At 42.2% G+C, this 27,455-nt stretch overlaps 2 protein-coding genes and 2 non-coding genes across 7 annotated transcripts in view; 1 reads left to right on the top strand and 3 right to left on the bottom strand.

The window, feature by feature from the left end:
- Positions 1–27,455, top strand: part of LOC110507309 (fibroblast growth factor 12) — a 256,067-nt gene that overhangs the window by 3,361 nt on the left and 225,251 nt on the right. The window lies entirely within an intron of this gene.
- atg16l1 (autophagy related 16 like 1) overlaps positions 1–27,455 on the bottom strand; it is a 54,625-nt gene that overhangs the window by 12,115 nt on the left and 15,055 nt on the right. The window contains exons 5-14 of one of the 3 annotated variants that reach the window (XM_021587226.3): positions 25,772–25,845; positions 19,315–19,566; positions 18,703–18,768; positions 17,168–17,254; positions 15,014–15,076; positions 14,695–14,739; positions 13,211–13,313; positions 11,860–11,965; positions 6,257–6,327; positions 3,245–3,316 (exon numbers count right to left, since the gene is read on the bottom strand). In XM_021587226.3, coding sequence (XP_021442901.1) covers positions 3,245–3,316; positions 6,257–6,327; positions 11,860–11,965; positions 13,211–13,313; positions 14,695–14,739; positions 15,014–15,076; positions 17,168–17,254; positions 18,703–18,768; positions 19,315–19,566; positions 25,772–25,845 — 939 coding nt within the window. The remainder of the gene's footprint in view (positions 1–3,244; positions 3,317–6,256; positions 6,328–11,859; positions 11,966–13,210; positions 13,314–14,694; positions 14,740–15,013; positions 15,077–17,167; positions 17,255–18,702; positions 18,769–19,314; positions 19,567–25,771; positions 25,846–27,455) is intronic. The other 2 variants (XM_021587227.3, XM_021587228.3) reach the window with 2 other exon arrangements.
- On the bottom strand, positions 11,544–11,811 carry LOC118944796 (small Cajal body-specific RNA 6). Its single transcript, XR_005040113.2, has one exon.
- On the bottom strand, positions 12,826–13,095 carry LOC118944795 (small Cajal body-specific RNA 6). Its single transcript, XR_005040112.1, has one exon.

Raw genomic sequence — 27,455 nt, 5'->3', positions numbered from 1 at the left:
CCACCAAGCTTCACTGCAGGGATGGTACTGGCCAGGTGATGAGCGGAACCAGGTTTCCTCCAGACGTGATGCTTGGTATTCAGGCCAAAGAGTTCAATCTTGGTTTCAGACTAGAACATCTTGTTTCTCATGGTTTGGGTACCTTTTGCCAAAAACTCCAAGCGGGCTGTCATGCGACTTTTACTGAGGAGTGGCTTCCATCTGGCCATCCTACCATAAGGCCCGATTGGTGGACCACTGCAGATATGGTTGTCCTTCTGGAAGGTTCTCCCATCTCCACAGAGGAATTCTGGAGCTCTGTCAGACTGACCACCGGGTTCTTGATCACCTCTGACCAAGGCCCTTCTCCCGATTGCGCAGTTTGGCCGGGCGGCCAGCTCTAGGAAGTCTTCGTGGTTCAAAGCGTCGTCCATTTAAGAATGATGGAGGCCACTGTGTTCTTGGGAACCTTCAATACTTCAGAAATTGTTTGGTACCCTTCCACATAACTGTGCCTCGACACAATCCTGTCTCGGCGCTCTACAGACAATTCCTTTGACCTCATGCCTTGGTCTTTGCTCTGACATACACGGTCAACTGTGGGACCTTATATGGACAGGTGTGTGCCTTTCTAAATCGTGTTCAAATCAATTGAATTTACCAAACGTGGACTCCAATCAAGTTGTAGCAACATTAACATTGATCAATGGAAACCGGATTCACTTGAGCTCAATTTCGAGTCTCATAGCAAAGGGTCTGAATACTTACGTAAGGTTTCTCTTATAAATGTGCAAACTTTTCAGTATAGGGTAGTGAGTAGATTGGCGAGGAAAATATTGAATTTAATCCATGTTAGAATAAGGCTGTAACGTAACTAAATGTGGAAAAAGTGAAGGGGTCTGAATACTTTCCTAATGCACTATGTATTGAGCTTGTCTGATGATTTAAGCACACTGATTAAATAATTATGACACACAAATGACAAGAGGAAGCCAGAGATGAAGATGGTCTAACCAGGAGGGGAAAAACATTTTTTAAATGTTCCTGATACCCCCTCCTGCTGCCGGCCTTCGCAGATTCTGCCGTTAACACCTCTGAAGTAACCGGTAATAGGCTACACCAGAGGTCGGCAACCTTTTCCATTTGGAGAGCCAATTTACCTTACAATTTCTACCGATCTGCGAGCCAGTTATGATTTTCATTTGCACATTTGTGGAACGTTTAATTTAGTTTGTCGTCTTTGTATCTCAAAATCACTTACAGTGCCTTGCGAAAGTATTCGGCCCCCTTGAACTTTGCGACCTTTTGCCACATTTCAGGCTTCAAACATAAAGATATAAAACTGTATTTTTCTGTGAAGAATCAACAACAAGTGGGACAGAATCATGAAGTGGAACGACATTTATTGGATATTTCAAACTTTTAACAAATCAAAAACTGAAAAATTGGGCGTGCAAAATTATTCAGCCCCCTTAAGTTAATACTTTGTAGCGCCACCTTTTGCTGCGATTACAGCTGTAAGTCGCTTGGGGTATGTCTCTATCAGTTTTGCACATCGAGAGACTGACATTTCTTCCCATTCCTCCTTGCAAAACAGCTCGAGCTCAGTGAGGTTGGATGGAGAGCATTTGTGAACAGCAGTTTTCAGTTCTTTCCACAGATTCTCGATTGGATTCAGGTCTGGACTTTGACTTGGCCATTCTAACAGCTAGATATGTTTATTTTTGAACCATTCCATTGTAGATTTTGCTTTATGTTTTGGATCATTGTCTTGTTGGAAGACAAATCTCCGTCCCAGTCTCAGGTCTTTTGCAGACTCCATCAGGTTTTCTTCCAGAATGGTCCTGTATTTGGCTCCATCCATCTTCCCATCAATTTTAACCATCTTCCCTGTCTCTGCTGAAGAAAAGCAGGCCCAAACCATGATGCTGCCACCACCATGTTTGACAGTGGAGTTGGTGTGTTCAGGGTGATGAGCTGTGTTGCTTTTACGCCAAACATAACGTTTTGCATTGTTGCCAAAAAGTTCAATTTTGGTTTCATCTGACCAGAGCACCTTCTTCCACATGTTTGGTGTGTCTCCCAGGTGGCTTCTGGCAAACTTTAAACAACACTTTTTATGGATATCTTTAAGAAATGGCTTTCTTCTTGCCACTCTTCCATAAAGGCCAGATTTGTGCAATATACGACTGATTGTTGTCCTATGGACAGAGTCTCCCACCTCAGCTGTAGATCTCTGCAGTTCATCCAGAGTGATCATGGGCTTCTTGGCTGCATCTCTGATCAGTCTTCTCCTTGTATGAGCTGAAAGTTTAGAGGGACGGCCAGGTCTTGGTAGATTTGCAGTGGTCTGATACTCCTTCCATTTCAATATTATCGCTTGCACAGTGCTCCTTGGGATGTTTAAAGCTTGGGAAATCTTTTTGTATCCAAATCCGGCTTTAAACTTCTTCACAACAGTATCTCGGACCTGCCTGGTGTGTTCCTTGCTCTTCATGATGCTCTCTTCGCTTTTAAACGGACCTCTGAGACTATCACAGTGCAGGTGCATTTATACGGAGACTTGATTACACACAGGTGGATTGTATTTATCATCATTAGTCATTTAGGTCAACATTGGATCATTCAGAGATCCTCACTGAACTTCTGGAGAGTTTGCTGCACTGAAAGTAAAGGGGCTGAATAATTTTGCACGCCCAATTTTTCAGTTTTTGATTTGTTAAAAAAGTTTGAAATATCCAATAAATGTCGTTCCACTTCATGATTGTGTCCCACTTGTTGTTGATTCTTCACAAAAAAATATAGTTTTATATCTTTATGTTTGAAGCCTGAAATGTGGCAAAAGGTCGCAAAGTTTAAGGGGGCCGAATACTTTCGCAAGGCACTGTACATTTTGGTTAAGCTAAATGATACAAATCTAAAAATAACCTACATAAAGCAAACACAGAAACATCGCAGCCTGCAGGTAAAAAATATACTGATAAATATAAACATTCTATCAATCACATTGGCTATGCATGGCCTGTCTGCAACAAACTTGAAACATTGTTTCAACTAGTCAATGGATTAGTCCACTGATACAGGAGCAAATCAGACAGGTTCTTTGTGTAAAAAAAATATATTTCATCTATTTGCGACTGCTCGACCAGTCGACGAAATGGGGTCAGCCCTACAAACTTCATTTGCATGCTACAACAATAAGGACAAGCTAATTGGGTTTGTTTTGTCCTGGATGTATAGAAGGGCCCTTCTGAGGCACACTTACCCTCAGTCTGTAGTCATCCACAGTCCAGATCCTACTGGCAAAGTCATTGGATGCAGCCAGCAAGTAGGAGCCCTGCGACACACATCACCCAGTTAAACAGTGGAGTGGAAGAGCATCATTGCAGTCAGACATAGGTCATTCAATTACATTTTCTAAACCTGAACTGAGGCCCACTGAAAAGAAACAAGAAATCTAGTTCAAAGACAACAAAAAAATTGTTCAGGTTGCAACACCTCACAAAAGACCAAAGATGGACAGTCGTGACTCATTAAACTTGCTGTGCAAGTATCCACAAGCAAAAAAAAAAAAAAAACAAGTCAACAGTTAACATGTCATCCCCCACGCATAATGCAGCCCTTGGGCCAATTATTGCCAATAATTCAAGTTCAAACAGGACAGGAGATATGCTTGTTCAAAGTTTATAAATGCCGGATCCCTATGGAAAAACGTGTCATTCACAAGTTTGTCAAAATTGGGCTAGTGGTGTCATATATCGTGTATAACTAACGCAAATATGAACAGAGACAGATCCATAGTCTCCCCTCCGATTTCTATTACTGGTCATGCTGCAGGGTTGGGGTCAATTCCATTTAGACCTTCAATTTCTGAAATGTAATTGATCCCAACCCTGCTGCAGAGGTAGCAAAACAGAAGGCAGAGGTTGCCTGTGACCTGAATAGGGGAAATAAGGTCTTGCCTGAAATGGCAGCCTATTTCCTATAAAGTGCGCTTCTCTTTATAGGGCAGGGTCCTTTTTATTTTATTTCTTGTTGGACATGACTAAAAACACAAGCAAATCAGCTCCAAGTGATTTCATAGTGAAATATACTTTCCAAATGCAGTGAACTCAGACCTTGACTTTTTTCACATTTTGTTATGTTACAGCCGTACTCGAAAATGTATTCAATTGTCCCTCCCCCCAAGTCCACACACAAATACCCCATAATGACAAAGAAAAATAAGGAAAATATCACATTTAGACAAGTATTCAGGACCCTTTACTCAGTAATTTGTTAAAGCAACTTCGGAAGCAATTAAAGCCTCAAGTCTTCTTGGGTATGAAGCTACAAGCTGGGCACACCTGTATTTGGGGAATTTCTTCCATTCTTCTCTGCAGATCCTTTTAAGCTGTCAGGTTGGATGTGAAGCATCGATGCACAGCTATTTTCAAGTCTCTCCAGAGATGTTTGATTAGGTTCAAGTCCGGGCTCTGACTGGGCCACTCAAGGACATTCAGAGACCTGTCCCAAAGCCACTCCTGCGTTGTCTTGGCTGTATACTTAGGGTCGTTGTCCTGTTGGAAGGTGAACCTTTGCCCCAGTCTGAGGACCTGAACAGAAAAAAAAAAACTGATCTCGCTGTACTTTAGCCCATTCAGCTTTCCCTTGATCCTGACTAGTCACCCAGGCTCTGCCAAAAACATCCCCACAGCATTCTACCACCACCATACGTCACCCTAGTGATTATGCCAAGTTTCCTCCAGACGTGGCGTTCGACATTCAGGCCAATGAGTTCAACCTTGGTTTCATCAGAGCAGAGAATCTTGTTTCTCAAGGTCTGGGAGTTTAGGTGGCATTTGGCAAACTCCAAGCGAGCTGTCATGTGCCTTTTACTGAGGAGTGGCTTCCATCTGGCCATCCTACCATAAAGGCCCGATTGGTGGACCACTGCAGATATGGTTGTCCTTCTGGAAGGTTCTCCCATCTCCACAGAGGAACTCCAGAGCTCTGTCAGAGTAACCATCGAGTTCTTGATCACATTCTCCCCAGACTGCTCAGTTTGACCGGGCGGCCAGCTCTAGGAAAAGTCTTGGTGGTTACAAACTTCTTCCATTTAAGAACGGAAGCCAGTGTTCTTGTGGACCTTTAATGCTGGAGAAATGTTTTATATCCTTCCCCAGAGCTGAGCTCTACAGACAATACCTAAGACCTCATGGCTTGGTTATTGCTCTAACATGCACTGTCAACTGTGGGACCTTATACATACACAGGTGTGTGCCTTTCCAAATCATGTCCAATCAATTGAATTTACCACAAGTGGACTCCAATCAAGTTGTGGAAACATCAAGGATGATCAATGGAAACAGAATGCACCTGAGCTCAATTTCGAGTCTCAGAGTCAAGGGTCTGAGAATACTTATGTAAATAATATGTTTCTTATTTAATACATTTGCAAAAATTCCTAAAAACCTGTTTTCACTTGGTCATTACGGGGTATTGGGAGTAGATTGATGAGGAAAATATTGAAATCAATTTTAGAATAAGGCTGTACCGTAACAAAATGTGTAAAATGTCAAGGGGTCTGAATGCACTTTATATACAAAAGTGGACACCCCTTCAAATTATTGTGGCTTTTTCAGCCACACCCGTTGCTGACAGGTGTATAAAATCGAGCACACAGCCATGCAATCAATCTCCATATACAAACATTGGCAGTAGAATGGCCACACTGAAGCGCTCAGTGACTTCCAACATGGCACCGGCATAGTCAGTTCGTCAAATTTCTGCCCCGCTAGAGCTGCCCCGGTCAACTGTAAGTGCTGTTATTGTGAAGTGGAAACGCCTGGGAGGAACAAAGGCTCAACCACAAAGTGTTAAGCCACACAAGCTCACAGAAAGTGACTGCCGAGTGCTAAAGCTGGAAGCAACGTCAGCACAAGAACTGTTAGTCTGGATCTTCATAAAATGGGTTTCAATGGCCGAGCAGCCACATTCAAGCCTAAGATCACCATGAACAATGCCCAGCATCGGCTGGAGTGGTGTAAATCTGGAGCAGTGTAAACGCCTTCTCTGGAGTGATTGATCACGCTTCACCATCTGGCAGTCCGACAGACGAGTCTGGGTTTGGCGGATGCCAGGAGAATGCTACCTACCCGAATGCATAGTGTTAACTAAAGTTTGGTGGAGGAGCAATAATGGTCTGGGGCTGTTTTCATGGTTCGGACTAGTTGATGATCCATGATATAGGGTGCCATTTTAGACAGGCTAGGAGATTAATCAGGATGACACTCACAGCACTGTCAAACTCTATACTGGTGATCCCGGCGTTGCTGCCAGTCAGAGCACCCTTAGGCTCACAGCGACCTGCATACAGGAAGAAAACAGGGGTATTCATTAGTGCACACCGTAGCAAAAAATGTTGCATAAGAAAACATTTAGCAATCAAAATGAGCTTTTCTTATTGGACAAATTCAGGTTAGTTTATCACCGTTTCCATCCATTTGCTTCCTTTGGGTTGATAGGGAATACACCCCAGAACCATATCTAATCGGTGCCTACGGAAGTCCCTGACCGGTCTACTCAAATCTTAGAGATAAATAAATGGCAGTCAATTTGAAAGGGGGTGATGTCTGGGCCGTGTTAAATTGTAGCACGTGGCGGAAAACTAAAATTAGCGTTTCGTATTGGACGAGTTCAGCTATTCCCCCCCCCTTCAAGCCGTTTTCTTTTGGTGACGAATGAACAAGACCCATGACAGACTGCTACAACACAGAACAAAAGAGTACCCATTAAAATACACACCAACTGAACAGTCAACCATTTCAAAATTACAACCTTTGTGCAATTCTATGCAGCTATGGTAAATAATCTGGGGTGTGAACGTTTAAACGAAAATTGGGATCCTTAATTTTAAGAAAAATCCCTGACAGAAAGCTGTTCCCCTCACCCCAAAAATGTATCACAATGCAGCTGGCTAGCCCGCGCTTCTCTTCGCTAATGATTTGAGCGTGTGTTCAGTCTGTCTGTTTCGTGTAGAATATCCTGGCCTATTCATTGATAGGCCCTGCTTTACTGAATTTGAGAGACATTGCAAGCAAAGAAATAGCGAAATACAGCTTTTGATTGCCGACAGATGGGCCTAGTGTGTGGTTCTGACTCGGACAGCCTGGTGGCCAACCTGCCTATACTTTGCCCATCCCCCCATCCCTCACAATGAAAGATGCGTCTGTGGTGCAGAATCAGAATTCTTTAGGTAACATATGAAAATGAATAAAACATCTTATTTATCAAAGTATACTTATGTGTAAAAGTTACTTGGGCCCAGAGAGGGGAGAGGTCGGGTTAGTCTTATCTGTGAATGTGTCTGTAACTATTCCTAAACCATGTGAAGGGATGGTGTGATTAATGGGGAACCAGTTACGTGGCTCCACAATGTCTGTGTGCCAGTCACTCTTCTCTCTGTAAGCTTGTCCAGGAGGGGTTGTATTTTTTATGGGAGTATCTAGAAATTGACAATTGATATGTCATTGGATGAGGTAATGTTTTGGTTCTAAGTGGTACCAAGAACGAGATAAGAACTTCAGTTTAGGAGACCAAACTGAAGGATAATTTATAGCCAATGCTGTCTGGCTATAGGATACTCCTTTTTTCAAGTAAAAGGTTCTTTGTGTAATGTTCCTAAGATCTGTTATTTGTCATGTGAGTTTAGATGGGTGTGTCTTTGCTATAAAGGATCTCAGTTGCCATTATGTTGACACTCAGAGAATTCATTTATAGACACTGAATTGATCTGAGAGTCACAGGGCTATGGTGAAGCTCATAATTAAAGATGGACTTTATGATAACTCTGACTTGTGTGTGGTTTGCCCTCATGATTTGGTAATACAGGAAATTTCCATGACACGTCTCTCACAGAAGTACGGCAACTAATATCAGTCTCCTCCAGTCCAAAAACATTTCATCTTTAGAGTCGATTCCTAGTGGACGATTCCTACCAAAAAAAACATCCTTCCCTGGCTTTTCCAAATTGATTGTATTTTGCATTACTTATTTTACAGTATATCACAAAAGTGAGTACACCCCTCACATTTTCGTAAATATTTGAGTATGTCTTTGCATGTGACAACACTGAAATTACACTTTGCTACAATCTAAAGTAGTGAGTGTACAGCTTGTATAACAGTGTAAATTTGCTGTCCCCTCAAAATAACAACACAGCCATTAAATGTCTAAACCGCTGGCAACAAAAGTGAAAATGTCCAAATTGGGCCCAAAGTGTCAATATTTTGTGTGGCCCCCATCATTTTTTCAGCACTGCCGTAACCCTCTTGGGCATGGAGATCACCAGAGCTTCACAGGTTGCCACTGGAGTCCTCCTTCACTCCTCCAAGACGACATCACGGAGCTGGTGGATGTTAGAAACCTTGCACTCCTTCACCTTCCGTTTGAGGATACCCCGCAGATGCTCAATAGGGTTTAGGTCTGGAGACATGCTTGGCCAGTCCATCACCTTTACCCTCAGCTTCTTTAGCAAGGCAGTGGTCGTCTTGGAGGTGTGTTTGAGGTAGTTATGTTGGAATACTGCCCTGCGGCCCAGTCTCCAAAGGGAGGGATCATGCTCTGCTTCAGTATGTCACAGTAAATGTTGGCATTCATGGTTCCCTCAATGAACTGAAGCTCCCCAGTGCCGGCAGCACTCATGCAGCCCCAGATCATAAAAATCCCACCACCATGCTTGACTGTAGGCAAGACACTTGTCTTTGTACTCCTCACCTGGTTGCCGCCACACACGCTTGACACCATCTGAACCAAATAAGTTTCCAGTAATCCATGTCCTTAGTCTGCTTGTCTTCAGCAAACTGTTTGCAGGCTTTCTTGTGCATCATCTTTAGAAAAAGCTTCCTTCTGGGACGACAGCCATGCAGACCAATTTGATGCAGAGTACGGCGTATGGTCTGAGCACTGACAGGCTGGCCCCCCACCCTTCAACCTCTGCAATGCTGGCAACACTCTTACGTCTATTTACCAAAAGACAACCTCTGGATATGACACTGAGCACGTGCACTCAACTTCTTTGGTCGACCATGGCGAGGCCTGTTCTGAGTGGAACCTATCCAGTTAAACCGCTGTATGGTCTTGGCCACCGTGCTGCAGCTCGGTTTCAGGGTCTTGGCAATCTTCTTATAGCCCAGACCATCTTTATGTAGAGCAACAATTATTTTTTTCAGATCCTCAGAGAGTTCTTTGCCATGAGGTGCCATGTTGAACTTTCAGTGACCAGTCAGTATGAGGGAGTGTGAGAGCGATGACATCAAATTTAACACACCTGCTCCCCATTCACACCTGAGACCTTGTAACACTAACAAGTCACATGACACCAGGGAGGGAAATAGCTAATTGGGCCCAATTTGGACATTTTCATTTAGGGGTGTACTCACTTTTGTTGCCAGCGGTTTAGACATTAATGGCTGTGTTGAGTTATTTTGAGGGGACAGCAAATTTACACTGTTATACAAGCTGTACACTCACTTTACATTGTAGCAAAGTAATTTCTTCAGTGTTGTCACATGAAAAGATAGTCAAATATTTACAAAAATGTGAGGGGTGTACTCACTTTTGATATACTGTACATATTTCAAAAAAATAATTGAATTTTGCGCGCTGCCTTTCCACCGGAATGTTGTTGAAAGGTTAACTTGCTGGCTCCCTAGCTAACTTTACGTGTATGACATTACACCCGTTGAATATGGCCAGTGTCAGTAAAGTCGGCAAAAAAGCGTAATGAAATTGTCAGCAGAGCAGGTTAGGCTGTTCATGTTATCCAGTGGTAAACAAATCATTGGCCAGAGCATCAAGTGTGCTCTCTGAATGCTCGGAGAGTGAAACGAGATGGGTGGGTCTAAAGCTTGAGGGTGTGAACAATGCTGAATGGGTGAAGACAGAGCTCTTCACAAGATAAAACATTCAAAAGACCCTTTTCTCAAAAGTGAGTTTACAAGTTTAACTTTTAAAACATAATTACTTTCCCATTGTTCCTCAAATGCAGTGCATGACATTGTGTAGCTCTGATTCTCTACTTTAATGAAATGTAAAAATTATAATTTCAAATTCTGTTACATAAAACCAAATCCAGGTGGTGAGTCAAATGGATTAATGGGCAATGATCGTGCTCATTACCACACAATTGAATTTAAATTAGGCCTAACTGAATGATAACGAATGCTTATTTATCAGCATTGGCACTCCCATTTAAAGCAAATTATTTGACCGCACGCCTTATGGGTAGATAAGATACTCTTATGTTTTAATTTGTGAAAAGCAGCAGTTAGGGCACCACTTTATTTACTATAAGAAACAAAAACATGCTACGTATTGCAGTAGGCTTTTAGAATATTGCAAAACATATGCTTGACTCTATCCGAGTTGATGCGTGAGGGGAAGCAAATGATAGCCAGCCTGTGCCAGCCCATCGAAACCACATTTAAAGTAGAAACTAATTTCACACATAAGAGTTAGCCTAAAGACAAGATTAAATTGACAGTCTGATGAGTGACAATATTAATCAGTGTACACGAAGAGATGGGCGCAGCTTAGAATTGACAGATGCAGGGAAAGGAGCATCACAATTAAATCCTGCTTCAGAAAGACTCCATGCAGGTAAAACGTTTTGATTTCTATATAGTATCAGAAAGAGCATATTCTGCAGTTTGTGACACTTAGTTGTCAAATAACAAATTCAAGAGATTCAGCTCTATTTCCAAATAACTTTTCCCAAGAATATCCACGCTGTCCATGCGTTCAGCACCACTCGAGCAGCAGCATAGCTCTGGCTATTAAGCAAAGACGAGTAACTTAAAAAATAAACAGAACAGCATATTTTAATACATTCTTATTTCCACAATGTTTCTTTAAACCTGACAAAACCAAATAATGGATTTAACTCTTGAACTAGCTTTTTTTAAAACATTTTTTTTTATACACGTCTAGCCTATGAGATTTGGAGCCTGCTGGTTCTGTTCTACCCGATAATAAATTACACACACGGTGTCCCGGGTATAAATCAGTCCCTGATTATATGGGAAATTTTTAAAAGATGCAGTGTAACTGGCTTCAAGGTCCAGAGTTGAGGGCCTTTAAGAAAAAAACAAATGCCATGTTTAAAAAATGTTTAAAAAAATAAAAATTCTAATGTGATCTTCATAAACAACCAAATGATTATTCTTCGGGTCACATAATTGAAATGTATTCATTGGACTGTTAGAATGTTGAGTCATTGGCTGGAAAGGGGGATCCCGAGTGGCGCAGTGGTCTAAGGCACTGCATCTCAGTGCAAGAGATGTCACAGTCCCTGGTTTGAATCCAGGCAGTAACACATCCGGCCGTGATTGGGAGTACCATAGTGCGTTGACCCAGCGTCGTCCAGGTTTGGCCAGGGTAGGCCGTCATTGGAAATAACAATTTGTACTTAACCGATTTGCCTATTTAAAGATTATTTTCTTTGCGTTTTAATGGAAAGACAAAATTGTCACATACCTAATTGACACAACCATTTGGTGCACTAATCATTCTCCTGTCATGAAGGTCTCAGCTGCAAAACTTGAGATCATCTACCTATCCCAAACCCACACCCTGATACTCCTTGGTGATTGGTCATGTTGGATGTCCAACATCACTGTGACGCCTTGGTCTCAGAGACACAGGATGCGAGGTCATCCTCTCTGTCAGCAGCCCCTGTGACCAACGATGCACAACTAGAGCATGCTGGGAGTACAGCAAGGGCTGCTGGGAGCAGAGGGGATAATGGGAAGGGACTTGGGCAATCAGACCTTTTACATTTCATCACTGACCTCCAGATCAACAAGTCACACACTTTCCTCATACAAAGACGTCACATACCTGAGACCACTTCCCACAGTTTGACCCTGCGGTCCATCCCTCCGGTGGCCAGGAGTCGGGAGCCTGGGCTGAACCGCACCGCATTCACTTCCCCATCATGGGCTTCCTAAACAGACAAATGCCACACACAGTGGTGACCAGAGGTCATCAGCGTCATTCATGTTGATATAGGCACACACGCAACTGAACATTTTTCAAAAAGGGGTTTGCGACAAAAAACATCTTATTTGCAGAATTCGTCCATTTGGTGCCTAATAAAAACGAAAATTGTGTTTTCACAGTAAATACAGGCAGTGACTGTAGATACAGAGGTTGTTTTTAAACCACAAACGTCATACACACTTTGCCAATTGGTCCACAGTTCCTTTGAAAGTCCATAAAAGCCATTTGTGACTAGTTTAGCCGTATGTCACCTAGGTTTTTTTTGCAGAAATGCCTTCTGGAACATGTTAACTTTCATGTGCCTTAAACTTGTACGCCATCTGTAAATACGAATAAAGTTGTTAAAGTGTCATCTATTTATAAAATATTTTTATCTGGACACTTTGTTCACCTGGAATTTCTCATCATTGTAGGCTACTACTTTTACCACTTAGTCTTAAATCTTTACTACACTACTCACTGTTAGCACATGACCTCACATGTGAATCCTTAAAGAGATGGGTGGGGCTGGCTTAAAAAGGTGTGAACAATCCTGAATGGGTGTACACAAAGAGCTCTCCGGTAGGTGTCCCAAAATAGTCAAGGGCCATTTTCTCAAGTGGGGTTACAAGTTATCAACTTTCAAAGCAGAATTACTTTCCCAATGTTCCTCAAATGCAGTGTATAATATACCATTTTGTAGTTCTGTGTCTCTGCGTTTATTCAATATAAAAAAACACAATTTCAAATTTTTCTACATAAGACAATCAAGGCGGCCGATCACATTTATTTTTCTTTCTCTTCTGCATCGTTTTCTAAAGTCTAGGTCTCAGCTTGAAAACTTGAGATCATCTACCTATCCCAATCCCACAACCCCACACTCCTTGGTGATTGGTCATGTTGGATGTCCATCATCACTGTGACACCTTGGTCTTTTAAAGAGACAGGATGTGAGGTCATCCTCTCTGTCAGCATCCCCTGTGGCCAACGATGCACAACTAGAGCATGCTGGGAGTAGAGCAGGGGCTGCTGGGAGCAGAGGGGACAATGGGAAGGGACTTGGGCAATCAGACCTTTTACATCTCATCATCGACCTTCAGCACCTGACCTAAAAAATTTCATAAATTTCATAAAAATGTGTGCATGTCCACATGTGAGAGCTGGCCTGATCTCAAAATACTGTGTAGGAAAATGAAACCAAGACACTTACAAACACATGGAGGGCAGTGGAGGGAACGCGGACATCGGCACACACTCCGGAGGTCGTCTCCGTGTTTTCAGGTGATGTTCCGTACGAGTTCCCAGGACGACGCCTGTCAACAGAGAAGAGAGCCGTAAAACTACTAATCACCTCAAACACGCAGACAATCAAAAACAAAATGCATTCAGGGAAGTCGAAATACAACCATATGTTCACAGAACTCATAGCACAACATGCAATGGTCCCAGGGAAGCCAGTGCATGGTCAGAAAGCAGAGCGATGGAAGTGGGAAGTAGTCAGGGAACTCTTGTCAGGAAGCAAATGGAAGCCAGGGATTTCTAGGATCCCAAATCAGTTGCCGCTAACGGCCAAACTAGACCACAAGCGTAGCATAGCTGAAACGGTAACCAACGAGACATGCAGAAGCAACTCACAACTGCCTCACACTTCATTTTAGTCTGTTTCTATGCTAACGGAAAGGAAAATGCAACACTCGCAGGGTAGATTGAGTAAATCCACACCGGAAATCCTTCAAACAAACAAGGATACATACTATATCCAATACGCTATAGCCAAGTGTCACAGTAGCTAAATAGTGTAGGAGCGGTTGCCAATTGTAAACCACTTTAGCTGGGAAGCTAACCAACATGGAGCAAAACAATTGACTTATTTACAGTAAGCCAACAAACGTAATGCTGCCTCAAGAGAAAGACATGAAGTCTAATACCATGGTAATTTCACATCTAACAACCCATATTAAAAGTACCTTTTTTTAAATTCATAAAATTACAAATTATTTTATGAATAAGAAAAAAAAGGTACATATACACATATATATATATATATATATATGCTTATCAAAGATGGCTGGCTAATTTAATTATCCTGCTTTATGGAACACCCCAGTCTCCACGCTTATTTACATACCGGTATAAGGGTGGGGAAATCACATACAAAGACGCAGGTGCTTTGAAAAGCATGTCAGTATGTGATATTTGCACCCTAATGAGGGTATACTTACGAGATGAAGCACTTTGGAATTATCAAACAAATTACCCCATTCACAGATGGAATTAGTCTTATACTCAAAACAAGCAATAAAATGTTTTTTAAAAAAAAGGTAACATTCAGCAAGAGTTCCAAGATTTATGAATTTGCATAATATGATTAAAGCGCCATTGAATCACTAACAAAGCAAAAGTTATGTCCGAGACCATGTTTTAAATCAATCGATCAGTTTAAGATTTGATGGTCAGTCAATAAGTGCCACTGTCATTCCCAGATTTGGCCCTAGATAAATCCCACGTGGGAAACTAATAATCTGACCAAGTGTTTTAATTTGTTTTCACTGAGAAACCAAAATGTAATAGTGCCATCATCCTGGATTATTTTTAGTAGCTACATCAAGATGCCTCCTCTAACACACACACACACACCCCCACACAGGCGTGCACACAGCTGTGAGCCCTACAGACACCACAGTGACGTTTCACCTGGAGTCTGGAGGAAGGAGTCCGGGATGCACAGACTCAGATACGCTGCAGACGGACAGACAGAGAGAAGCCATCAACAGGATGGACACACCCGTCCAAAGGATCCACAGTAACATAAGGGAAAATGTTTGAAAATATAATGAAACAGAAAACGAAAAAAGCCCCTTTCCAGGGGTGTATTCATTAACGCACACTGTTGCAATACTTTTTGCAACTCCTCCGTTTGGTGCCTTATGAACACAACCCAGGACAGACGAACAGACAGACACCCATAGAGCGGAAGACTTCAGACTCGCCACAGAGAACCAAGCAAACGCACCCAAATATGTTGGAGATTGAGTCCAACAGGCCGCTTTGAGGAGGCTGTCCGGAAATACGTTTACTACAAGAGAGGATCAGAGAGGAGGGTTATTTCATACGCGACGCAAAACCCCCGCCAAAAATATACATCCCGGTCCAGAAAAATGCCTAGCCCCAGCTTTCTAGGCACTTGTGTAGATTTGAAAAGATTTGAAATATTGAGTATGAACCAGACTTTGGTTGACATTTTTTGGGGGGGTATTTCAATTACTTTCAAGACACATTTGGAAGTACAGCACCAGTCAAAAGTCCAGACACCTACTCATTCAAGGGTTTTGTTATTTTTTTACTATTGTCTACATTGTAGAATTATAGTGACGACATCAAAACCATGAAATAACACATGGAATCATATAGTAACCCAAAAAAGTGATAAATCTAAATATATTTTATATTTGAGATCCTTCAAAGCAGCCACCCTTTTCCTTGATGACAGCTTTGCACACTTGCCGTTCTCTCAACCAGCTTCATGAGGTAGTCACTTGGAATGCATTTTAATTAACAGGTGTTCATTTGTGGAATTTCTTTCCTTCTTAATGCGTTTTAGCCAATCAGTTGTGTTGTGACAAGGGTGGTATACAGAAGACAACCCTATTTGGTGAAAGAACTGCTCAAATAAGCAAAGAGAAATGGCAGTCCATCATTACTTTAAGACATGAAGGTCAGTCAATCAGGAACAGGTCAAGAAGTTTGAATGTTCCTTCAATTGCAGTCGCAAAAACCATCAACGCTATGATGAAACTGGCTCTCATGAGGACTGCCACAGGAAAGGAAAACCCAGAGTTACCTTTGCAGCAGAGGTTAAGTTCATTAGAGTTACCACCCTCAGAAATTGCAGCCCAAATAAAAGCTTTACAGAGTAACACACATCAACTGTTCAGCGGAGACTGCGTGAGTTAGGCCTTCTTGGTCGAATTGCTGCAAAGAAACACAACTAAAGGACACCAACAAGAAGAGACTTGCTTGGGCCAAGAAACACGAGTTATAGAAATTAGACAGGTGGCAATCTGAACTTGTCTGATGAGTCCAAATTGATTTAGTTCTAACCGCCGTGTCTTTGTGAGATGCAGAGTAGGTGAAAGGATGATCTCTGCATGTGTAGTTCCCACTATGAAGCAAGTGGTGTGATGGTGGTGGGGTGCTTTGCTGGTGACAGAGTGAGTGATTTATATAGAATTCAACGAACACAACCAGCATGGCTACCAAAAACATTCTGCAGCGATAGGCCATCCCATCTGGTTTGCGCTTAGTGGGACTATCATTTGTTTTTAACAGGACAATGACCCAACACACCTCCAGGCTGTGTAAGGGCTATTTGACCAAGGAGAGTGATTGAGTGCTGCATCAGATGACCTGGCCTTCTCAATCACCCGACCTTAACCCAATTGAGGTGGTTTGGGATAAGTTGGACCGCAGAGTGAAGGAAAAGCAGCAAAGTGCTCAGCATATGTGAGCTTCCTCAAACTCCAAGACATGAGAAAGCATTCCAGGTGAAGCTGGTTGAGAGAATGCCAAGCATGTTCAAAGCTGTAATTAAGGCAAAGGGTGGCTACTTTGAAGAATCTCAAATATAATTTTGATTTGTTTGACACTTTGTAGAATAATAGTCAAGACATCAAAACTATGAAATAACACATATGGAATCATGTAGTGACAATGTAGAAAACAGTAAAAATGAAGAAAAACCCTTGAATGAGTAAGTGTCTCCAAACTTTTGACTAGTACTGCAAGTATTTGGATTATATATTTAGTAGCTGAATATTGGAATGCATTTGGAAATAGTGTATTTTCTAATACAACAAATAAATTCTCCCATGCATTTCAACCCAGGTCCGTATGGTATTTGGAAGGAAAAAATCTGAATAAGTGGGCTTTTTATAGTAAGTTAATTTGAAAATAAGTATTTAAAGAACAAATCATTTGAACCCAGGTATGGTATAAACAATATGTAAATTGAAGATTTCACCCAAGCCTTTCATAGGGTAAGGTGGAGCTACTTCCATATTGTTTAGATCTATCAAATTCTTAGATCTACATCAAGTGTGTAGGACTGGCGAAAGGGGCCGTTTCTGGACAGGGTTTCACTAAGAACATGTTTGAGTCACACTCCCACCTGGGGGTGCGGCTGAGCGGCCGGTTGGGAGAGGCCTCTCTAGTGCCTTTCCCAGAATCCTCAGCTAGAACCTCGATGTCGTCGTCCCTGAGAACAGGAGACCAGAAAAGTCAACCACCAATCCTAGGGGTGAGTCTCAATTGTAATTCCTTGATCCCTCGCATCCGCTCTTGCCATAATTAACTGTATAGTGTGATATGCATTTAAATTGTAGATTTGATTACCGTAATTGCTGGACTATTAAGCGCACCTGAATATAAACCGCACCCACTGAATTATTTAAAAAAATGTATTTTGTACATAAATAAGCCGCACATGTCTATAAGCCGCAGGTGCCTACCGGTACATTGAAACAATTGAACTTTACACAGCCTTTAAACGAAACTCGGCTTGTAACAAAAATTAAAACAGTAGCCTGCCAAGAAAGTCATTGGTCACTATCTTCGTCCTCCTGTGCACTGAAACCACTGAAGTCATCTCCTTCGGTGTCGGAGTTGAATAGCCTCAGAATTGCTTCATCCGATGTTGGATCGTTTTCATTGTCGCTCTCATCACTTTCATCCGGAGGCAAATACCCCACTGAGCTCACGCTGCCCCTTCAACCCGCAGCAGTCCAGCCTTTCGAAACCCGTTGATGATAGTGGATTTTTTGACAATGCTCCACGCTGTCAGGACCCACTGGCAGACTTGACCATAAGATGCTCTTCGCCTGCGGCCCATTTTAGTGAAGGATTTCTCCCCACTTGTCATCCAAGCCTACCACTGAACAAGGAGCGCCACCTTAAATGCATGTCGAGTGGCTGCAAATACTTTGGGTCATCTGCTTTTCTTCCCTCTGAAAGCTTTTGTTGTCTTTCTGCACTGAGTCAGTTCCTCACACTGCTGTTTCCAACGTCTTATCACCGACTCATTAAGGCCAAGCTCCCATGCAGCAGCTCTATTTCCTTTTCCAACAGCCAGATTTATCGCCTTCAACTTGAAAGCTGCATCATATGCATTTCTCTGTGTCTTTGCCATGATGAGGGTGACAAAATTACTACCGTAATCAGAATGATGGGAAGTTTGAGTGCGCTCGATTTACGTCACATTATGTGACGGTGCTCAGTTGGCGGCATGAATCTTGTGAAAGCAGGGGAAAAAAATCCAGAAATTAGCCGCGTCATTGTATAAACCGCGAGGTTCAAAGTGTGGGAATAAAGTAGCGGCTTATAGTCTGGAAATTACGGTAATAAAATATTTAAATGTCATCTTCCTCAAATATTGAACCGAGAATGAAGGGTATGATGAAGACGCTTTGCGACAGTAAAGAAAATCTGATTGGTCCTCAACTCGCAGCTCAAACACTTAATTCAGGATAAAGTGGAGTTAGCCTGCCACGGAAAAGGTTAAAGCTGATGCATTCGTTGCCATAGAAATGAACCTAACTAAAAAGGTAAGTCACCCCAAGTTGAGTTAAGAATTGACCAGTTTAGCTCACAAACTACTCTATCCCTCTGCTCAGAGCAGTCTGTGGTTCTATGGTAAATAATACTCACGGGTCCAAAGGCAGGGGCTCCTTTGCAGCGTCTGCAAGCTCCTTCTGAAGCTTGGCTTGTCTGCGCCTGGAACGAAAAGCATGAGAATAACTAGATAAAATGCACTCATTACTGGATTACACAACAACCTAAACACTTATTTGGAAGGTTTTACTTAAAATGAATGTGACATGAGGTCATCCTGCCTGCTTTAGTTGAATCCATTGATTGCTAGTTGCTCCAGATAAGAGTGTTTGCTACATGATTAAAATACAAAAAGTACTAAAATTGTATGCAGGCCACTTGGGGGAACCTAGAAGATCGATCCCTGAGCCACAGCTGGGTTTCCAAGCCTTCTCAGCGCCAGGCCAGCCACCCAGTTGCTCTATGCACCCTCATCACACTAGGATATGATACAATTAGAGCCGAGTCAAGCTGTGACGCCCTGGTTCACTCACTTGTAGGTTCGGTTTCTGTAAAATATGGAGTGCTAAAGCTTGGAATAAATAAAATGTGACTCAGTGACAAGACAAAGTTGTTTTCCTCAAGAAATAGAATATGCTTCATATTTTGTTTCGTTGCCATGATACTTCCTGGTATCGTGATACCCGGTATCAGGACAACCCCACTCACTTGCAGTCTTTCTCATTCTCCGCATTGAGCTTGTTGGCCTCTTGGGATTTCTCAGCCATCCAGCGCGACACCAACTCCTGGTTGTCATCGGTGGTGCGCCGCAGCTTCTCCTCCAGGGCACCGAAGGTGATCTGCAGGGCGTCGTACTCATCCTTCAGCGTCTGGTTAGCCTGCTCCAGGTCCTGCAGCTGTCCACGCAGCTCCCGGCACTCTCCCTCCAGCTCGGCAATCTGCCGCTGGTACTCCTGCATCCTGGCAGATGAGATTGGCAGAAAAATGTAATCATATCGGGGGGGGAAAAGGAGGAAAGACCATTTGGGATGGTCAGTTGCAATGTCGAATAATCTAATCTATACCGAACAAAAATATAAAAAACACATGAAACAATAAAAAGTTAGTTCATAAGCAAATCCTTCAATTTAAATCATTAGGTCCTAATCTATGGATTTCACATGACTTGGAATACAGAAATGCACCGTTGGTCACAGATACCTTAATAAAAAGGTAGTTAGGTGCTTGAAACAGAAAACCAGTCCGTATCTGGTGTGACCACCATTTGCCTCACGCAGCGCGACATCTCCTCAGCATAGAGTTGATCAGGCTTTTGATTGAGGCCTGTGGAATGTCCCACTCCTCTTCAATGGCTATGCAACTTTGCTGGATATTGGCAGGAACTGGAACATGCTGTTGTACACATGGATTCAGAACAGCCTTTCTTAAAAGTTTTGTTCGCAACGTGTTCGAGTAAATGTATAATTATTTCATTAATTAGGCCAAGTGCAACTGTGCTCCCTGTTCAGTGCGCTCTGCTTAGCAGCGGTGCCTCTGCTCAGCTTGGCAGCTAAGCGAGTGGGAGGGAGATGTGCTTCACCGGATCTTTTTTCGGCAGTTCTCTTGAAGATCACCCAGCAGCGCTGTCGTTCAGCAGAAGATGGGCTGTCTGCTACTAACTTGTCATTCCCACACACCATCACTCACCGCTGTCATCGAATTTGACTCAAGCTAGCCAGAAGTTCTGACTGAGATCAATAGTTTTGAAACAAATACAGCGATGAGTTTCTCACTCTTGGTTTCATACAAACATTGACAAATAACGAGGAGCGCCCACAATGTGTTTTGTGTGGAGAAGTGCTTAGTAATGGGTCTCTTAAAACGAATAAATTAAAATGAAACGTCCTGACTAAACATCCATAGCATGACAGTAAACCCAGGGACTTGGGGGGGGGGGGGGGGGACAAAAAAAAAATGGCATTTTTGTCCCCCCCAGTCTGATCTTTGCAACATTAGCTATTGTTTTTGCATCAATCCCACTAGACCGGAATCAAACGATGAAACCATCAGCCAAACGATTGATTCTGTTATTTCAGTGCAATGCCAGTTTTTTTATAAGGCCAATATGGCAATGTAATGTTATTGAGCTGTCAGTTTCCCTAGCTAATTACCTACTTTTCACACTGACAATTATAAACAGCTGTAATGTCACAGGCTTCACTGTCATGGTGAACAGTAAAGGCCTGCGTGGGACCCATTTCTTCATCCCGCTCCCACAGCTTTTCATGCACACTCCTCCCCCACCTGGCGGGACAACAAAAATATTTTCATCCCAAAGCCGCAGCATGAAAAATGCCGACCGCGCCGTAATGATCCCTGTCGGGACCTGCAGTCGTCCCGCGGGAATGCAGCCCTCTAGTCCACAACACTGCTCACCAGCAGGGTCAGACAACCAACGAAGGACCAGTCCACGGTCTTTTCTGTATATTAAAAATACCAGTGAATGTTACAAAGTTCCATCTTGAATTGATGGGTAGCTAGAGGAAAGCAGTTTAAGCTTAACCTGTTGGTACTAGGGGGCAGTATTTTCATTTTTGGAAAAATAACGTTCCCAAATTAAAACGGGATATTTTGTCAGGACAAGATGCTAGAATATGCATATAATTGACAGCTTAGGATAGAAAACACTAACGTTTCCAAAACTGTAAAGATATTGTCTGTGAGTATAACAGAACTGATGTTGCAGGCGAAAGCCTGAGAGAAACCCAATCCGGAAGTGACTCATCTTTTGAAAGCCCTGCGTTCCGATGCGTCCCTATTGAGCTGTGAATGCCCTATCAACCAGATTACGCTTTCTACGTATTCCCCAAGGTGTCTACAGCATTGTGACGTAGTTTTACGCATTTATGTTGAAGAATACCCGTAGGCGGCTTCATTGCGCAAGTGGTCACCTGATGCTCCCAGAGAAATTATCACGTAAAATACAGAGGTAGCCATTATTCCAATCGCTTCTGAGAAACCAATTGTCCCGGTTGATATATTATCGAAAATATATTTGAACAACACCTTGAGGATTGATTATAAACAACGTTTGCCATGTTTGTTGATATTATGGAGCTAATTTGGAATATTTTTTGGCGTTGTCGTGACCACATTTTCGGTCGATTTCTCAGCCAATCGTGAAGAACAAACGGAGCTATTTTGCCTACAAAAATAATATTTTGGGGAAAAAAAGGAACATTGGCTATCTAACTGGGAGTCTCGTGAGTGAAAACATCCGAAGCTCAAAGGTAAACGATGTAATTTGATATCTTTTCTGATTTGTGACCAGGTTGCCTGCTACTAGCTAGTCATAATGCTATGCTAGGCTATCGATAAACGTACAAATGCTTGTCTTGCTTTGGCTGTAAAACTTATTTTCAAAATCTGAGATGACAGGGTGATTAACAAAACGCTAAGCTGTTTTTCAATATATTTCACTTGTGATTTCATGAATAGGAATATTTTTGTCCGTTGCGTTATGCTAATTAGTGTCAGATGATTACGCTCCCGGACCCGGGGTGGGTAGTATCAAGAGGTTAAGGCAGGTGTGACAAACCTCCAAAGTTGATTTCCAAACTGTATGAAGGTTTGTTTTTTGATGACAGAAAACAAGTAAAACAAAAATGTGAGGAAGTCCTGGAAGAAGCTATTGATGATTAAGGGTTAAAAGACATGAACATGACTGGGGATTCAAACATATCTTAGACAAATTACTATATAGTTTAAGACCAGCCATAGAAAACTATATGCCAGTGAATCTGAATCACATGGACTCAGAAATGTCATTCCTCTGCTGAGGTGTAAAACACAAAAGGAGACACATTTGCATATGTTATGGTCTTGTGAAGGCTGGCTGAATTCTTTCAAAGAGTATGTTATTTTATCTCAACATGCCTAAAAATTCTCCCCATTCCTTAGTTTCTTCAAATAAGCAAACAAAACCATGAAACCAAGCACTTATAGCAGCTAAGTAATGCATTTCCATTAATTGGAAGGTTGGTTATCCTCAGGAAATGTCAAGTTAAGTATCACTAGCTTTGATTTACTACAAGATTAAGGGTAAACTGGGCAACTGTCATAAGGTCTGGAGGCCTTATATGGAATACAGTTAGAATAAAGGAGTCTATTGAAAACATGCCCATGTCAGGGGAGATACCTATATAGGAAATCCCTAGCTGCTGGGCTGCTCAGTCCTGGTGGTCTGCCGCTCTGTGGGTTGTCACCGGCATTGGCCTAACACACCCAAAACTAGTAAATTTGTGTTTCACTAAGATCCTAAAGCTGAGTGGGGTGTGTTGGGGCACTGAAGTGTGGTAAACCCCTAGGGACAGGACGGGGCAACCCAGCTATAGTGTGCAAGTATAAATAGTTGTACATTACGGTTTGTCCTGTGAGATTAATTGCTGAAATTGCTGTTTGTGTTTTAAATGTATATTTGAGGAGTATGTGGGCTATTTATAAAATTATAACCTTTTCATTGATAATTAAAACATTTTAAGGTGGGAACTGGGAAGGAAATTGTATTGGGATGGAGTTGAGTTATTGACTAGGCTGGGGGGGGGGGGGGGGGGGGGGGGGGGGGAAATCGGGCGTACAGGCAGCTCAGGCTTGCTAGTCAGTCTGGCTGAAATTTGATAGAGATGATGTCTTAAAGTCCACCAAAAGTCTGTAGTTTGTTAGTCTAATGGTTAAAAGGTGCAACATTATTTATTACCGAATTACCTATGATCGAGTTCAGTCTTCTTAATCAGTTAAACATAATTAATAATATCTTACCTAGCTAGACGACTGGGAATTTTTGCCTACTTTTTTTATTTCAAATAGACGACTTTTTGGATTGTGTATAAATGCAGGAAATGAGCTTTAGATGCCCCAAAAAACATCTGGGAGAGGACCCCTCCGCCAGGTTACGTCACACCCACTTCTAAAACCAAAATGGCGCACCTGGCTTCAGGAAACAGTGCTTCAACAATGGAATAGTAAGTCAGATCTCAAGGTATTGTTGTCATTTTATAACAGGTGATGATAATGTAAGCAGAAATAAGGGATTACAATACGTTGAGTTTCTCTTTCAAACAATCACCTTGTACACAACTAGCTAGCTAACATTAACCAAAGCAAGCTAGCTAAAAACGTATACTGCAACCCTAAGTAACAGTACAGATTTTAAAAAATCCAGGCCTACTGTACATCTTACTGTTGAAAACACGTCTAGGTTGGAATTGTTGCTGTTTATTCTGAACTGGAATAAACTGAAGCAAGATGCTTTGGAGACAAACACTCACAGTTCTGGGTTGCTCATCTACTGGTACAGCAGGAAGCAGTCTCCTGCCTGCCTGAGATAGCAGTAGATGTTCTAATCCAGTTTGGCACCACATACCTATACAAGTCAGTGCTAGGGGAGTGATTTCCTTGTCTACTGACTCCTTGTGGTGGGACGGGTGTCTGCAAGCTGACCTCGATCGACAGCTGGACGCCGTTTCCTCTGACACATTGGTGCGGCTGGCTTCCGGGTAAAGCGAGCAGTATGTCAAGAAGCAATGCGGCATGGCAGGGATGTGTTTCAGAGGACGCATGGCTCTCAACCTTTTTGTCTCTCCCGAGTTGGAACAAGACTAAACCCCTTACAAGTACAGAATCAATGCTGCATATGACGTCAGGGTTGCAGTCAAACGGCGGCCAGAATAGACCTGCTTGTTTAAACCGTCAACCAGCCAAACAACTCATTAGGATTGCGTGTTTCTGTTTTCTGGTCTACACCTGTGTGATGTGATCAGATTATTACATTTCATAATAAAAATGATATTTTAACAGTCACAGTTCTGACCTATACTTTTTTTCAACAATCATTTCTAAAGTAAGATGTACAATAGGCCTGACCATTGTTCATCTGTATTGTTACTTAGGCTTGCACTATTAAAAAAAACTTAGCTTGTGTGTTCTGTTAGACATTTGTGTGATGTGATCAAATCAGTTTATTCCTGTTCAGAATTTAAATTATGTATTGTATTTTAACAGCAACAGTTCAAACCTAGACAGATATGCAAGAGTTTTTAAATGGGGATCAAACATGAATAGCTATTTATGAGTATTAAGTTATTGTTGTCGTCTATATTGCATTTGTTTTGGGCGTTAGGGCAATGTAATGTACACATATTTACGTATAGTTGCAGGTCTTCCTGGGTCCCAAGAAAACAGAATTTCTAGTTTGGGCCCCAGGCTGAAAGTTTAAGAACCCCTGATTCAGAGCTTCCCAAACAGCCTCAATGGGTAACACGTCTGGTGAGTTTGCAGGCCATGGAAGAACTGGGACAGTTTCAGCTTCCAGGAATAGTGTACAGATCCTTGCGACATGGGGCCGTGCACGATCATGCTGAAACGTGGTGGCGGAGGATGAATGGCATGACAAAGGGCCTGAGGATCTCATCGCAGTCTCTGTGCATTGAAATTGCCATCGATAAAATGCAAATTGTGTTTGTTGGCTATAGCTTATTCATGCCTATACCATAACCCCAACATGGGGCACTCCGTTCACATCAGCAAACTGCTCGTCCACACAATGCCATAGACGTGGTCTGTTGTGAGGCCGGTTTGACGTACTGCCAAATTCTAAAACATTGAGGCGATTTATGGCATAGAAATTAACACTTGATTATCTGGCAACAGCTCTGGTGGACATCCCTGCAGTCAGCATGCCAATTGCATTCTCCCTTACCTTCTGACCTCTGTGGCATTACAAAACTGCACATTTTACAGTGGCCTTTTGTCACCAGCACAAGGTGCATCAGTGTAATGATCATGCTGTTTAATCAGCTTCTTGATATGCCCCGTGTCAGGTGGATGGATTATCTTGGCAAAGGAGAAATGCTCACTAACTGGGATGTTAACAAATTTGTGCAAATGACAGAAATAAACTTTGTGCGTATGGACATTTTCTGGGATCTTTCATTTCAACTCATGAAACACCACATTGTTCAGTGTAAATAGGATGGTCAGAAATCCCTGATTTATCAGGAAGAAACCATAATTCTGGTTCATGGGAACGACATCAGTAGGTAACAATATAGCAAATAGCTGGAGTGTTGGAAAGTACAAAAAGTCCCAATCAAGCACAGAGACTAAATAACATGTAGAGTAAACTCACTTGGCCTCATTGTGCTGAATCTCCTTGTCCTTCTGCTGAATCTGGTGGTTCAGCTCAATCACACTCTGGGCCAGCTATATGAAAGCAGAGCAAGAGAGAAGAGAAAGACATTCAGTCAAAAACATCCACAACTGATGGCAAGTTGGTTACAAAACAAACCCAATTATAAACAAATGGAAAGTCAAGGTCTTAAATCCAGACCTTGCTCCAAATTACATAGTCGCAGACATTTTAAGACTTATTTGAATCAAATTAAATAGCTAACCAACAGTAGTATGCTCTTCAGATAATGTCTGGTAAATAAAGTCATTTGAGCAACAAGCTTACTTTGAAATCACAGATAGCCACATGGTTAACACGAGACTTATACACATTTCACCCCTTCGATCGATCATGACTCATGATCAATCCTTTATTTCCAGCCATCAGTCACCGCATCTTTGGGGACAGGGCTACATAAGTCTTGTGAGTTATAAGGCAATGAGGCCAATGACAAAGTCAAAAACAATGGAGCCTTTGATTCTGGTCCTCCGTCCCACTCCTGCCCCATACACAGTGATTTAGTGGAGGGTGTACGCCACATACCCACTTTTTCAGTTGCCATTGCATATAATCACTTCATGCCGGAGAATACAATATTACCGAAACACAAGGGGCGCTATTTCTATTTTTTGACACAACAAATTTAGGCAACAGGGATCTTGAGCCAGGAGGGGATTGAATGTTTGAAGTAACCAAGAAACTTGATCTTGACATCTAGCCACTTAGCTAGCAAACCAAATGCATAGCTGGAGCACTGGGCATGATATCATTTGACATCGTAAGATTTCTTAGTTACTCTTAACTTAGTATAAGAAGTGGCATAGCACATGCCCCTCTTTATAACTGGGAACTTTCTGACTCAGTTTGGACTGCCTCAATTACCAGTCAAGTTTGGACGCCTACTTATTCCAGGGTTTTTCAATATTTTTACTATTTTCTACATTGTAGACTAATAGTGAAGACAATTATACACAAATGGCACCGGAGAGGATGGCTGCCGTTTTACGGGCTCCTTAACCACCTGTGCTATTTTGTTGCATTGTTTGTAACTCATTTTTGTACATAATGTTGCTGCTACCGCTTATGACTGAAAAGAGCTTACGGACATCAGAACAGCGATCACTCACCTCGAACTGGAAGAAGATTTTATCTTTAAAGACTAAAAAGTGAACTATAAACTGGACGATCGCAAATTAAAAGACTATCCTACCAATGGTATATTAAAAACTAATATCTTACATTTCACCGAGACGTGGCTGAACGACGACACGGATAATATAGAGCTGGCTGGCTTCTCCGTGCATCAGCAGGACTGAGCAGCTACGTCTGGTAAATCGAGGGGCGGGTTATTTGTCAACTGCTGGTACTCGATGTTTAATACTGAAGAAGTCTCGAGGTATTGCTCACCTGAGGTAGAATACCTCATGACAATTTATCAATTTACCTCATCCATATTATTCGTAGCCATCAATTAAACACCACAAACCGATGCTAAGATCACTCAGCGAGTTGTACAAGGCCATAAGCAAACAAGAAAATGCTCATCCAGAAGCAGCACTCGTAGTGGCCTGGGGACTTTAATGCAGGGAAATTTAAATACGTTTTACCTCATTTCTACCAGCATGTCAAGTTCAACCAGAGA

The sequence above is a fragment of the Oncorhynchus mykiss genome, chromosome 27, assembly GCF_057628025.1.
Source record: "Oncorhynchus mykiss isolate SJ-2025 chromosome 27, ASM5762802v1, whole genome shotgun sequence".
NCBI lineage: Eukaryota > Metazoa > Chordata > Actinopteri > Salmoniformes > Salmonidae > Oncorhynchus > Oncorhynchus mykiss.
This window is presented reverse-complemented; position numbering and strand designations above follow the sequence as displayed.